This window comes from Haliotis rufescens, unplaced genomic scaffold (genome assembly GCF_023055435.1).
Source record: "Haliotis rufescens isolate VD_foot unplaced genomic scaffold, xgHalRufe1.0.p SCAF_11, whole genome shotgun sequence".
Taxonomy (NCBI): Eukaryota; Metazoa; Mollusca; class Gastropoda; order Lepetellida; family Haliotidae; genus Haliotis; species Haliotis rufescens.
Genome location: NW_025963791.1, coordinates 93,981 through 109,733, shown reverse-complemented (window position 1 = coordinate 109,733; position 15,753 = coordinate 93,981). Strand labels below are relative to the sequence as shown.

General features: G+C 39.6%; 1 protein-coding gene across 3 annotated transcripts in view; it reads left to right on the top strand.

The window, feature by feature from the left end:
- LOC124113712 (telomere length regulation protein TEL2 homolog) overlaps window positions 1-12,969 on the top strand; it is an 80,363-nt gene extending 67,394 nt beyond the window's left edge. The window contains exons 16-19 of one of the 3 annotated variants that reach the window (XM_048392093.1): window positions 1,709-1,773; window positions 3,920-4,035; window positions 7,836-7,918; window positions 12,705-12,969. In XM_048392093.1, coding sequence (XP_048248050.1) covers window positions 1,709-1,773; window positions 3,920-4,035; window positions 7,836-7,918; window positions 12,705-12,734 — 294 coding nt within the window. In that variant the 3' untranslated portion in view covers window positions 12,735-12,969. The other 2 variants (XM_048392094.1, XM_048392095.1) reach the window with 2 other exon arrangements.
- The last annotated feature ends 2,784 nt before the right edge of the window (window positions 12,970-15,753 follow it).

Here is a 15,753-nt window from a genome sequence, read left to right as displayed (position 1 = left end):
ATGATGGTTTGTGGGAATGTATAGCACAAGGATGGGCACTTTCAAAATGTCAAATAAGAATTAAGCTGTTTTTCTTTAAACTAATACAATAAAATGTGTTTCTTTCTTATAGGCATCATTCCTTGCACTGATCTTTAGCAATTGTTATTGCTGTTTAAAGAAAATACATTTTACATCTCCGAAAATTGCGGTACAACCCAGTGATTGGAAGGCTGGTGGTTCGATGGTTTGAGTGTGTCATACCAAAAGACATTAAAAGATGGTACTGTTTGAAGCTTGACATTGAGAGAATAAAACAAGGACTGGTCGGCTCAAAGTCAATATTCTTTGTCTGAGTGGGGTATCCATGTTTTATTTGTTTATTTGTTGTTTGATACTGCACTCAGCAATATTCCAGCTTTTATGACGGCGGTCTGAAAATAATTGAGTCTGAACCAGACAATCAAGTGACTTCATGAGGATCGATCTAGGCAATTGGGATCCAATGACATGCATCAACCATGTCAGTGAGCCTGACCACTCAATCCCATTAATCGCCTTTCACGACAAGCATGGGTTGGGGTATCCACATTAAACTGCAGGATGGTATCTCAGTGGGGTAGAACTATGAAATCGGGACTATTAGTGCAGACTAGTACAAGTGCACACACACTCATGCACATGCACAAATCCCATGTCACTGAACCTCACCTTTAGCACAATTCAACACAAGGCAGTTTGTATTAGCTTCACCTAAGCCCCTGAGACATATATGTGATGCCCCTATGATATATGTGATGCCCTGTGACATATGTGATGCCCTGTGACATATGTGATGCCCCTATGATATATGTGATGCCCTGTGACATATGTGATGCCCTGTGACATATGTGATGCCCCTTTGATATATGTGATGCCCTGTGACATATGTGATGCCCTGTGACATATGAGATGCCCCTATGATATATGTGATGCCCTGTGACATATGTGATGCCCTGTGATATATGTGATTCCCTGTGATATATGTGATGCCCTGTGACATATGTGATGCCCCTTTGATATATGTGATGCCCCTGTGATATATGTGATGCCCCTTTGATATAAGTGATGCCCCTGTGATATACGTGATGCCCCTGTGATGTATGTGATGCCCCTGTGATATATGTGATGCCCTGTGATATATGTGATGCCCTTGTGATATATGTGATGCCCCTGTGATATACGTGATGCCCCTGTGTTAAATGTGGTGCCCTGTGATATATGTGATGCCCTTGTGATATATGTGATGCTCCTGTGATATATGTGTTGCCCTGTGATATATTTAATGCCCTTGTGATATATGTGATGCTCCTGTTATATATGTGATGCTTCTGTGATATATGTGATGCTCCTGTGATATATGTGATGCTTCTGTGATATATGTGATGCTTCTGTGATATATGTGATGCTCCTGTGATATATGTAATGCCCCTGTGATATATGTGGTGCCCTGTGACATATGTGGTGCCCTGTGACATATGTGATGCTCCTGTGATATATGTAATGCCCCTGTGATATATGTGATGCCCTGTGACATATGTGGTGCCCCGTGATATATGTGGTGCCCTGTGATATATGTGGTGCCCTGTGATATATGTGATGCCCTGTGATATATGTGATGCTCCTGTGATATATGTAATGCTCCTGTGACTTGATGATCATGATGAATACTTTGATCTGTTTGTTCCAGGCAAGTGGGCAGATGGGCAGCTCTCTACTGGAGTTCACCTGGGGCCTCAGGTTCCACTCAGATGTGTAAGTGTTTGTCGCAGGGAGTAATAGTGAGTTCAACTATGACACATACAATGAACTGGTGTTATGTCACTGGGTCACTGCTGAAAAACCTAATAGATAGGCATTGAATCTGTTTCACCCCAACCGGGGCTGTTTGCCACGTCAGTATGATATTGAATCTGTTCATGTAGGTTTGTACGCCAAGCGGTGCTGTTTGCCTTGTCAGTATGACATAGGATCTGTTCATGTAGGTTTGTATGCCAAGCGGTGCTGTTTGCCACGTCAGTATGACATTGAATCTGTTAATGTAGGTTTGTATGCCAAGCGGTGCTGTTTGCCATGTCAGTATGACATTGAATCTGTTCATGTAGGTTGTATGCCAAGCGGTGCTGTTTGCCATGTCAGTATGACATTGAATCTGTTCATGTAGGTTTGTACGCCAAGCGGTGCTGTTTGCCATGTCAGTATGATATTGAATCTGTGCATGTAGGTTTGTACGCCAAGCGGTGCTGTTTGCCACGTCAGTATGACATTGAATCTGTTCATGTAGGTTTGTAAACCAAGCGGTGCTGTTTTCCACATCAGTATGACATAGAATCTGTTCATGTAGGTTTGTATGCCAAGCGGTGCTGTTTGCCATGTCAGTATGACATTGAATCTGTTCATGTAGGTTTGTATGCCAAGCGGTGCTGTTTGCCATGTCAGTATGACATTGAATCTGTTCATGTAGGTTTGTACGCCAAGCGGTGCTGTTTGCCATGTCAGTATGACATAGAATCTGTTCATGTAGGTTTGTATGCCAAGCGGTGCTGTTTGCCACGTCAGTATGACATTGAATCTGTTAATGTAGGTTTGTATGCCAAGCGGTGCTGTTTGCCATGTCAGTATGACATTGAATCTGTTCATGTAGGTTGTATGCCAAGCGGTGCTGTTTGCCATGTCAGTATGACATTGAATCTGTTCATGTAGGTTTGTACGCCAAGCGGTGCTGTTTGCCATGTCAGTATGATATTGAATCTGTGCATGTAGGTTTGTACGCCAAGCGGTGCTGTTTGCCACGTCAGTATGACATTGAATCTGTTCATGTAGGTTTGTACACCAAGCGGTGCTGTTTTCCACATCAGTATGACATAGAATCTGTTCATGTAGGTTTGTATGCCAAGCGGTGCTGTTTGCCATGTCAGTATGACATTGAATCTGTTCATGTAGGTTTGTATGCCAAGCGGTGCTGTTTGCCATGTCAGTATGACATTGAATCTGTTCATGTAGGTTTGTACGCCAAGTGGTGCTGTTTGCCATGTCAGTATGACATTGAATCTGTTCATGTAGGTTTGTATGCCAAGCGGTGCTGTTTGCCATGTCAGTATGACATTGAATCTGTTCATGTAGGTTTGTATGCCAAGCGGTGCTGTTTGCCATGTCAGTATGACATTGAATCTGTTCATGTAGGTTTGTACGCCAAGCGGTGCTGTTTGCCATGTCAGTATGACATAGAATCTGTTCATGTAGGTTTGTATGCCAAGCGGTGCTGTTTGCCACGTCAGTATGACATTGAATCTGTTCATGTAGGTTGTATGCCAAGCGGTGCTGTTTGCCATGTCAGTATGACATAGAATCTGTTCATGTAGGTTGTATGCCAAGCGGTGCTGTTTGCCATGTCAGTATGACATTGAATCTGTTCATGTAGGTTTGTACGCCAAGCGGTGCTGTTTGCCATGTCAGTATGATATTGAATCTGTGCATGTAGGTTTGTACGCCAAGCGGTGCTGTTTGCCACGTCAGTATGACATTGAATCTGTTCATGTAGGTTTGTACACCAAGCGGTGCTGTTTTCCACATCAGTATGACATAGAATCTGTTCATGTAGGTTTGTATGCCAAGCGGTGCTGTTTGCCATGTCAGTATGACATTGAATCTGTTCATGTAGGTTTGTATGCCAAGCGGTGCTGTTTGCCATGTCAGTATGACATTGAATCTGTTCATGTAGGTTTGTATGCCAAGCGGTGCTGTTTGCCATGTCAGTATGACATTGAATCTGTTCATGTAGGTTTGTATGCCAAGCGGTGCTGTTTGCCATGTCAGTATGACATTGAATCTGTTCATGTAGGTTTGTATGCCAAGCGGTGCTGTTTGCCATGTCAGTATGACATTGAATCTGTTGATATAGGTTTGTACGCCAAGCGGTGCTGTTTGCCACGTCAATGATCATCCTGGTGGTGCCATGTCACAGTCTGATATCAGACCTGAATGCCGAGGTGACAGAGATGAAACTGTGGCTGGAAGGTGGGTGGCTGGCTCTGTTTGCATCAGGCTATTGACTTTCTCATGACTTCCTCCTGGCGTGAACTCTTGTACCTCACCTCCCGGAAAGTCAGCAGAACATATGTCGTTGCCTGTTTGTCCATTGTCTGTTGTCCTTCATGTCCTCAGAAGGTCAGGGTTCGATCCCTGTCCCTGTCACTAACTATCAAGACCGATGAAACCGTTAATATACTAACTATCAAGACCGGTAGATGAAAACGTTAATATACTATCTATCAAGACCGGTAGATGAAAACGTTAATGTACTAACTATCAAGACAGGTAGATGAAACCGTTAATATACTAACTATCAAGACCGGTAGATGAAACAGTTAATTTACTCACTATCAAGAGCGGTAGATGAAATAACTAATATACTAACTATCAAGACTGGTAGATGAAATAACTAATAACTAACTATCAAGACTGGTAGATGAAACAGTTTATATACTAACTATCAAGACCGGTAGATGAAACAGTTAACATACTAACTATCAAGAGCGGTAGATGAAACAGTTAATATACTAACTATCAAGACCGGTAGATGAAACAGTTAACATACTAACTATCAAGAGCGGTAGATGAAACAGTTAATATACTAACTATCAAGACCGTTAGATGAAACAGTTAACATACTAACTATCAAGAGCGGTAGATGAAACAGTTAATATTCTAACTATCAAGAGCGGTAGATGAAACAGTTAATATACTAACTATCAAGAGCGGTAGATGGAATAACTAATATACTCACTATCAAGAGCTGTAGATGAAACAGTTAATGTACTAACTATCAAGGGCTGTAGATGAAATAGTTAATATACTAACTATCAAGAGCGGTAGATGGAATAACTAATATACTCACTATCAAGAGCTGTAGATGAAATAGTTAATATACTAACTATCAAGAGCGGTAGATGGAATAACTAATATACTCACTATCAAGAGCTGTAGATGAAACAGTTAATGTACTAACTATCAAGAGCAGTAGATGAAACAGTTAATGTACTAACTATCAAGAGCTGTAGATGAAACAGTTAATGTACTAACTATCAAGGGCTGTAGATGAAATAGTTAATATACTAACTATCAAGAGCGGTAGATGAAACAATTTATGTACTTACTCACCTGTGAAGATCCGGGGTAGAATAGGTCTTCAGCAACCCAAGGTTGCTGTAATAGGCGATTGTGCTTGTCGTAAGAGGCGACTTACAGGAGTGGGTGGTCAGGCTCGCTGACTTGGTTGATGCACGTCATCGATTCCAATAGCGTGGATCGATGCTCATGATGTCAATCACTGGATTGTGTGGTCCAGACTCGATTATATACAGACCGCCGTCATATATCTGGAATATTGCTGAGTGCTGCGTTAAACAACAAACAAACTATGAAGAGCGGTAGATGAAACAAATAATATACTCACTATCAAGAGTGGTAGATGAAACAAATAATATACTTACTATCCAATGTGGTAGACGAAACAATCAATATACTAACTATCAAGAGCAGACTCACATGTTCAGAGCTTCTTTCACACACTACATATGCATCACAATCCAATATGAAATTGAGTTTTTCTTCAATAATATTAGTATAACACATCCTGTAAATTTGGTTGACAGTTATGGCTTCTTTATGTCTGATATTATAACACAGCGGCACTTCATGCAATCTCAACAAACATATCTTCGTAATTCCCTAACACTGATATTTGTACATTATGTAACATAATATACAACAGTCGGTAATGACGATACAGTGGAATCTGTCCAATTCAGACTCAGTACGAACTGGTAAAAAAAGTCTGGTTTACGGCAAGGTCCGGATTACAAAAAGTTGGACTGAACACAAAACGAAAAGCAATGATATATGTATCCAGGACAGCCATACTTGTCACTCATGACACTGAGTTAATCTGATTAAGTTGAGTTTCTTATCAACAGGTGAGTACATTCTAATTAACTTAGTGGGCAACAAAGTGTTACGATCAATAGGGTTACATGCAAGATTAGCATTGTTGTTTAAGATGACAATGACTTGAGTTTACTTCAAAGTGAGAGAACATCCGGGTCCGGTCTGGTCCATCTGATTCAGGCAGCTTCTTTTCCATAGTAAATTGATTGTTGGCACCATAATTTTAGTCTGAAGTGCAGAAAGTCCAAATTTGAGAGTTGTATGTCAGTTTGAGCAATGATAATTTTGGACCAACTTTCCCCCCCGAAATCTGAATTTGAGAAAGTCTTGATTTGAAAAGATTTTGCTGTATATTCTTATAATGTGCAAGTCAGTGGAATCATTGTCCACATTCTTTTAATCTCTGCCTGAACATCCACAGAAAATAGGAAATGATTTCAGTACCTTGACTAACCCGTGCAAATCCCAAACCATACCGATATAAACAACAATCTTACACACAATCCTCATGTCTTAATTCCTTTCCTGAATCAATATACTTAATAATTAGGTAACATTGCATGGCATAGCAATCAGAAGACATTTTAAACAATTTACAAAATACTTATTTATGCCTTAAATGCTTAATAACCGAGTTTTATTGGCTTTTGATACAAGAATATTTCTAAACACTTTCCTTGACAACCTAGTCGAAAACATAACACCTGAATAATTATTATAAGTTGCTGTTTTTAGTGGCTCTCCATCAAAGGACCACTTCTGATAATGTTGTAAATAACTCCAATCTTACCTATTCTTACCAGTAAGCGCCATGATTTTCAATATTTACATAAAATGTCAATTTTGGGGGGCAAACGAACAACAGTGTCATCAACAATATATTATCATCAGCATACAATAATAACACTACAGTGGCCCCAAATATTCTTCTATTCTTCAAAATATCTGCCATAAAATATCCGTCAATAATATATCTCTATCATTATTAACATAATCAAAGCTTCCTTTTTTTGTGTAGTGGTAGAATAACAGCTTTAGCCATTCATATGGAAAATTACCTGTTGAGCACATATTATTATACATAACTGACAAATGTGGAATTAAAACAGTACTGCCGATTTGTATCATCTCAGCCTTAATACCATCTTGTTGCGGCATTACCCTGCTTAGATCTTTCACAGATGATTTAATCTCTTCCTGTGTAATATGATTATTAAGAATATTATCGACATCATAACCAGTATGGAAATTAAACAACTGCTCATTATGATAATTCATAACATATCTACCTGCTGCTTTAAACACATATGTGACATCATTCTGTTGTTCAAACACTCCATTATGTTTCAGGAATGTAGTTGTTTGTCAATTATACATAATCTTGAAACAACATTTTAGTTAATTTGCTCTTGGAATAGACTTAACTATTTTAAAAGTATTTTGACATGTGAATATATTCAAATTTTGTCGGAAAACATGTGTCTCCATTGGGATTCAAACCCACATTGTTTGATTTGAAGACGTCTGATGATCGACCTCAGCTGTGGTTACACATGATGATATGGATTGAAATTAACTAGTAAATATTTTCAAATCCAATAACTCCAATCTTGGATTGGCGCACGCGCAACAGTGACAGAGAACACATTCCTTGTTCATCAGGCAAGGGCAACTCACACAGAATAAATACAGGCTTCAAAGAGTTCTGGTTTATTTTTCAAATATTTTCCACAAGAGAATGTTTTATCAAAGTGTTACTTGGACATTCCCCTCTACGTAATATCCGAGTCCAGAGGTATATCAGTAAGGTTTAAGATCATCTGATATAATCAGTTGATGTTCCTAGCTAACCCTTGATGTTTATGTGACAGGGGTAATGGAGAGAGATCCTGACTGTGAGTGCCGGGAGCTTGCCCTCCAGGCCCTGGTGCTGTTGGGCAATGTGATGAGACAGGTATGTTAACTCAAAACCGGGAGTGAAGGTCAAGTCTGTCAAGTTCTGCTTGTCTTTGGTGTTAGAATCCATTTCTGCACATGACACAGCCATGTTTCTTCAACATGGTATATATCATATGAACCTTGAGTTCAAACCTACCTACTATGTAGCCTGAAACCAACGTACTATGAAAATCTATTCCTCGAAAAAACACAGATATTTTCTAATCTTTGTTGCGGCAGCCTGCAACTTAACATAGAAAAACTTCCGTACAGTGGACCCCCAGTACTTTACAATGACCATCTTCCCAAGGCAAGAGAGTTAACTGACTTTAAAAGTCCAGTTTCCACCCTTGCCGAACTAGGCTGGAATTATGGAGTTATATTTTGGCTGGACTAACGAGTCTATGCATGGTCCAACGAAATTGACATCTGGTTTGTAAACTGCAGTGCAGATTTCGGTCAATTGCAGGATTGCAAAGCATGTGTACCGCCAACTCGATGGCAACAAATATATTTCAAATCCTTTCATGTTTTTAATCAAGGAGCTCACATGCTTTGATGCACTTTGCAAAGTAAGACCTATTTTATCACCATGTAGATTTTGATTATCGATCAGATCATCTTGACTACTCATCGCCATTTTGTTTGAAGCAAATGCAAGTGATACTAGAGGTGGAATCTGATTGGTCAATAGTAGGGACATAGAAGGGACATAACTCATAATAGCCACTGGTCGCGCTACGATCAGGCCCAGAAATCAAGCCTCGTTCGGCAAGGTTTGAAACCGAAGTTTTACAGTCAGTTAACTCCCTTGCTTCAGGAAGATGCTCAACGACAGGGTGTGCCTGTTCAGCACAGACAAGACTGAAAGTGAAATACACTTCCTCATGGACTGTGACATGTACACTGATTTAGGATATGACATGTTTACAGAAATGCAGTTGAATGACATGCTCCCATCTCTTAACAACATCACACGAAAAGTTCACACACCTCTTAAATAAACCAGATATATTTTTATGAAATCTGCAATACCATTTCAACCATGGATTGATATCAACTGCTTTCTTGACTGTTTCATATGTACTATGTTACTGCTCTTGTTAGAATTATATATACCCAACTGCAAAAGAAATGTCACCATAGATAGATATATGAGAAATCTTATTTGTCCAAACACTGTAAACTGATCATCAAGGTTGAAATTAAAGTGTCAAATGTTCTTAAAGTGAAACACAACACTAGTCTCTGAGAAAATGGCATCACAAGTCAGTATCTCGTGTGTCCTCCATGTGCATTGATGACTGCTGTGCAACGCCGATACATGGAATGGATGAGGCGGTTGATGAAGGCCATAGGCACTTGAGCCCACACTCTGAGGAACGCCTGACGCAGTTCAGCTGCAGTTGTTGGCCTTGGTCTGACGTCATTGAGCCGTCTTTGAATCTCGTCCCACAGGTGATCAATGGGATTAAAATCGGGACTGAGGGCAGGCCACTGCATGGTTCTGATGCCACTCTGCTGGAGGAAGTCTCTTGTTGCTCTTGCAGTGTGGGCTCGGGCGTTATTATGCTGAAACTCGTGGTTGCGGCGAAGTGTCAAATGAGGTATGGCTTGTGGTCTCAAGACTTGATCAATGTACCAAGCTGCTGTGACACCATTGCTTCTCACTGGGACAATGTTCTAGAACACCACAGGGCCGACCCTCTGTGCAAGACCAATTCCACCTCACACCATGATGCTCGGACCACCCCATGAGTCTCTCTCAACAACACAAGCACCTGAGTAGCATTCCCCACGGCGTCGCCAGACTCTCTCTCTGCTGTTGAGATACAGTAATGGCTCTAGTCTTAGAAGACAACTCTTCTCCACTGCTGGTGGCGCCAATGCTGGTGCTGTGTTGCCCACTGTCAGAATGGGTCCTCGGTGTGGCCTGTGACAGTGGAGGTGTCTGTTCATCAATCACTGACACACGGTATCCGCACTAATGTGTCGCTGGTGTGTCCCCATGGTCTGTCGAGCAGTTTCCACAGCAGTAACAAAGCAATCTTGAAGATGCTGTCGCACAATCTGACGATCCTGATGTCAGGTGGTGACCCTTGGTCTTCCACTATGTGGTCGGTCATCTGTAGTGTTGTTGGTCTGGTACTGTTGTTGGAGCCTGTATATGGTCCTTATGTGGACTTGAAATGCCTTGGCTACTTGCGGGGCGGTTTGTTCAGCTTGCAATCGTCCAAGGGCTGGTGACGTTTCTTTTGCGGTTCAGTATGTATGTAGTAGTATTTGTAGGAACTGATAATATTATGTGTATTTCTAAGTTTGTATGGTGGTGAATGTGGGTGTGGTGAATGTGGGTGTGGTGCATGTTGTATGTGCTGCTGCCTAGTGAGAACTAGAGACCCTCCAGTTCAAAACCTAAACGAACCGATGCAGGCACTGCATCAGGAATGGAAGAGGATACCAATGTTGAAACTTGGACGTCTGATCTGCAGCATCAGGAGAATGTCCTCCGTGAGAGGGATGGACACTCCAGATGCTGACTGCAGAGTCATTGCTGATTCCTAGGTTGACAATAATCTTTCATTGCATGGTGTGGTGTGAGCTGGTGTTGAAATGAACGGTTTTCGATTTCTTCGCAGAACACCAATAAATTGGTACTGATTGCTATTGTCAGCTTCATTATTTGTGTGATGGTGTTGCCAGGCGTTGTGTTTTTCAGTATACTACTCTGGTGTTGTGAATGTCAATGAATCACACCAGTTTTGGGGTGTGTGAGTGCATAAAAAGACATGCGCGTGCATGGCATGTGTACTTGTATATGTGTGCATTTGTGTGTGTGTGCTTGTGATTGTGTTGGTCTTTTGCATCTTGTGCTAGTCTATGGTATGCATGTGTGTATATATGTAAGTATCACCAGTGTGTGAGGTGGGTATGTGTGTCTGCAGGAATTACTGTATTGTCTGCGGTTGAATGATGTTTATACTAAACTGTTTTCATTGCTTCTACTAGTCTCTCATAACATTCAGGTTGCTTCTGTACATGTTAGTTCATGATGGCGTCATAGTTTGTCCAAATCATTGTGTTAAATTTGGTTAAATTTAGAAATAAAAGTTAAATTGCAAGTTTTAACATCATTTTCTCAAGAACACAACCTTTATAAGTGTTAACCCCCCGGCATATAATGGCGGGGTATATAGTTGATTCCTCGTTTGTCTGTCCATAATCATTTTGTTTCCAGAGCACAGCTCGAAAACTGTTCAATATTTTTCAACAAAACACAGCAGATATATCTAACAGATCCTGAACTGGTGCTGTTTGCTATTTTTATGGATTTTGGGCATTTTTATTTTTCTTGACCTCCATGGAATCAATTTGTACATACGGTAGCCTCTTAAGGGGATGGATTTCTTTTCCAGAGCACAACTCAAAAACTTTTAGCAGATATAGCCTTTTGCTATTTGTGGATGCTTGGCTTTTATATATTTCTCGATTTCGAAACCATTTGGACTTAGTCTCAAAAAAGGGGTAAGGGATTTTCAAGTTGTGCTTCTGAAACGACAGCTAACACGGGGAGCACAACTTGAAAACTATGAAAGTCTTTTCATCCAAATCTGGTACATGTATTAACCAAGGGCTGAAGTGGTGCCTTCTGCTTTTGAGGAATTGTATAAAAATTAATTTTTTTCCTGTTTCCATGGGAATAGTTTTGACTTTACTTCTATTCATAGTGATGTGTTTGTCCGGACCATATCTCGAAAACTGATAGGTTTCTTTCATGACACTTTACGCACACAAAACAAGTGTGTCAAATGGTGCCTTTTGCTACTTAGGGGTGTTTAGAATTTATATTTTTTCCGTTTCCATGGCAACAAGTTTGACTTTGACTCTGTTCATATTGATATTGGTGTGTACCTGACATATTAATACAAAGTTCTGAATCCCAATTCCATGGTATTGTTTTGATAGCTCAAAACTACTCTTGTTTATGGACAGACAGATAAGATGGAAATTCTCCCTTCAAGTAACAGTCAGATGAATTAATCTTTTTAATTTGTTGGGACCGGGGGGATTGGGCATCTTCTCATGACTCTTGTTAAATTCTAAATAAAACTGTAATATAGAGTATATATATATATATTCAATATGGGGAAATGTCCATGTAAGGAAAGGTCAGTGTGGGGTATTGTGGGAGTGGGGAATAGTCAAACACTCTTGCCAAATATACATTGGACTTTAGTTACAGTCAAATGATTTGTTCTTTCAAATTTGTTTGGCCTAGGGGGACTGGTCAACTTTTGGGGACTGGTCATCTTCTGATGACTCTTGTCTACTTTCTGAAATTTTATATCAGATACAGCTGATTAAACTATTATGTCACTGAAACTTCATGTGGGTTGATCTTTTGTGAAACAGTTGATATGAATGTAGTAAATTATGTTAAGTTGACGGCTTTGTTGACATTTGGAACTGTTGACTACATCTCCAGGTGAGCTGCAGTGCAGTGGCTCAATTTTGAATTTTTTCTCAGAAATTTTTACCCAAATGTTTTCATAATCTGTGTGGGTGTTAGCACCAATATATGTTGTACTGATAGTTTTGAGTTGAAAGTTTAACCTTTGTAAATGGAATTGGGAAAAATGTTATGTTATTGCACCAGCTTGACATGTGGAATATTCTAATTTAAACTCGTAGCAGTGTTTAAAATTAAGCCTGAAAGTCAAAGGACCTGTCATAACCCTAATGTTGAATGTTTGTTACTGCATGAGGGTGTTAAATACCTCATAACCTGTGTTGCCCTACAGGAGTTCCATGTGGAAACACCAGTTACATGACCTGGACAAGGAACGGCTGAAGATGGTTGATGAAGAAGGTAACAGTCCCCCTGTTGCATGCTGGGAAAGTCGATCCCCTGTCAGCAGGACCAGATCAGACTCACCTCTTTGTGAAGGTGACAGGGTCAAGGTGAATCAAGAGATCCTGAGGTGGCCTGCCAAACACATTACTTATCATACATTTAAAATGATGAGAAACTTGCTGTATGAAATAAACTTGATATTAAACAAAAAACCTATTTTGTTGTTTGTCAAATCTGCATAAAGACCCCTCTGGGTCTTCTATCTTCAACATGCAACAGGATCGTTCAGCTCATGGCCCAGTTACCCTTGAGAGTGCCAGGAATGGTTGTGTGTTTGAATCCAGCATTCACTGGACCAAAAGCAGGAGTTTATACCATTGAAACAAACCCAAAACAGGAGGAAATGCATGCAAAGAACAGATTTGCGATATGAACAGACTGCGGGCATTTATTGCATATAAAGCTACGATCATGTATCATTATCATTCACATTGGGTATTGATACTTTTTGGTGTATTCAGTATTTTATTACTTTCTTCCATTCTGTTGGGTTTTGTAAACGTGTAGGGGCGGTCAGGTAGCCTAGTGGTTAAAGCGTTCGTTCATCACGATGAAGACCCGGTTCGATTCCCAACATGAGTACAATGTGTGGAGCCCATTTCTGGTGTGCCCCGCCGTGATATTGCTGGAATATTGCTAAAAGCGGCGTAAAATCATACTCACTCACTCACTTGTTTACCGGTGAATGGCCTTTTTGAAAACTAAGTGTACTTCTATTTTCTTTTAGGGTTCAACTTCTAACTTATATGTGTTTCGTCACAACAGTGCAATATGTCTAAGTTCATAAGCGAGATCTGTGCATTAATCACTGCGGTAGAGTTCTTGTATACACGATGCCTGCATTCAGTCAGTAAGAAGAGAACTGTAAACACATTTATGAACGCTACATTGGGTAACTAGCACTAGCACTTGTACGAAAGCAACTCAAATTTAAATGGGTTCTGGTGACTTACAAATATAGTTTGCGTATTGTACGCAGCTTATCTGTAGCCCCGGAGAAGTATGAATAGATTAACATTTTGTACAGATCCCTCCCCTCCTTCCTCTTCTTCCCTTCCTTCACCTACCCCATGGATTACTGGATAATATTTTGCCGAATACGACATCACCCGAGCACATGGCACATACAAATGCACATGCACGTGCACACATGCTGGCACTCACGTTATAGTGAAGCACTATTGTAGCCTAGACACAGTCCATAAAATCAAGCTCTTATCAAACATCATAATTAATGTTGATCAGTTTACATTCAAACATTTCACAAATTCAACCATGTTTAGGGAAGTGAATATTATGTAAGTGTGTGACATTTCACTAATAAAGAAAACAATTCACAAGATAACGGGACGCCCATCTTCACTTTACTTGGTTAATGCGGTCCATAATCCTCAAGAACAATCGCCGCAAATAGTTAGGCGACTGATTGTTGATACGGCGTTAAACAATTAAATTATGTAACATACTAAATAAATACAAATATAAAGCATGTTGCAATCACTCATGTGTTTCTGCACTGTAGCTAAGATACGAACAAGAGACCTGTAAGTTGATATGATGGACATCGTGTTCGTTGAGAACTCTGCCATCAGGGTAATGTCTTTAAAAAGTAGGTGACGCATAGGAGAGACTCTATAGTTAGAACGGAGTGTTGGAGTTATGAAGCATGATCTATGTCAGTATTTGTAAGGAGACAGATGTTATATTTGATGGACCAGATAACAGGTTAAAAAGTAATGTGCAATAACGGGAACTGTGATAATTATGTTTTCTGAGGTGATTAAACATGGGTGTGCGTTAACAAACACCATAACATTCTTTCCCTGATCACAAGTAATCTCAGCTAGTAATAATAATAGTAATATAGTAATAGCATTGTCCATTGTAGGATTCTGCTTATATCATTAGCATGGATGTAGAAAAGTCATGAGAACAGGTTTTTGCGAAAGGTTCAGGGTATCCTGCCCCACCATTGGCAGACATGCGAAGTCAATAGTTTTCCTAAAAAAGCACGGGAACATATGGTACAAATCTAAATAGGGAATTGCATGGGACATAATTCCATGCGATACTTCTGTGAAAGTAACATAATTATCCAATTATACTGCGAAACTTAGCTTTCATCCCCACCCCTAACACCCAAAACAAACGTAACATGAAACACACACACTTTCACACTGCATCTATATCAGTATATCAGGATAATGCTTGAAAGGAAAGTTAAGTCTTTTTTTTAACAATATTGTTATATATGTGAATAGCTTCAATATTAGGCGGGAAGATATAAACATTCACTAACTGCACAGTAACATGCATGAAATATCTTTAATAATTAAGTAAGTGTATATCTAATTAGTGTGTGTATGACAGATACATGTCAAATCAGCAAGTGGGAATGAGGTCTTTAACACATCTGTTTTGTCATGTATCAGGCGTTATAAATCTTATTTGATAATATCGTCAAACCCACACATGTAGATAGTAATTGTACTATGATTATCTGAATATTGTATCATTTTACTCCAAATAAATCTTAAACGTTTCATTCTTAATTCCAAACAAGTGTAAGTTGCAAACATTATTATTATGAGCCTCAGGTCATGAAATAATTTGAACTCTTGAATTACCACTTCAATGGCTGCAGTATGCAAATATTGGCGAATGAGATAATCCGAACTGTTATATTTGGACTTTTATTTTCGAAATATTAGTTCTTGATATGCATGACGTAGTAGTTGCCTTCAGGTACACAGTCTATGCTATTTCAGTATTACAACTTCAACGGACAATTCATAGACATTGAAAAGTAATTTTCGTAATTCCAATACAATATAGACATGCAAAAGAGGATAAGAAAAATGTTTTCTATGAGACAAGCAAGAATCTACAAGAATACATGCGATATGAACTTGAAAAATACAGAAAAACATTAAGAA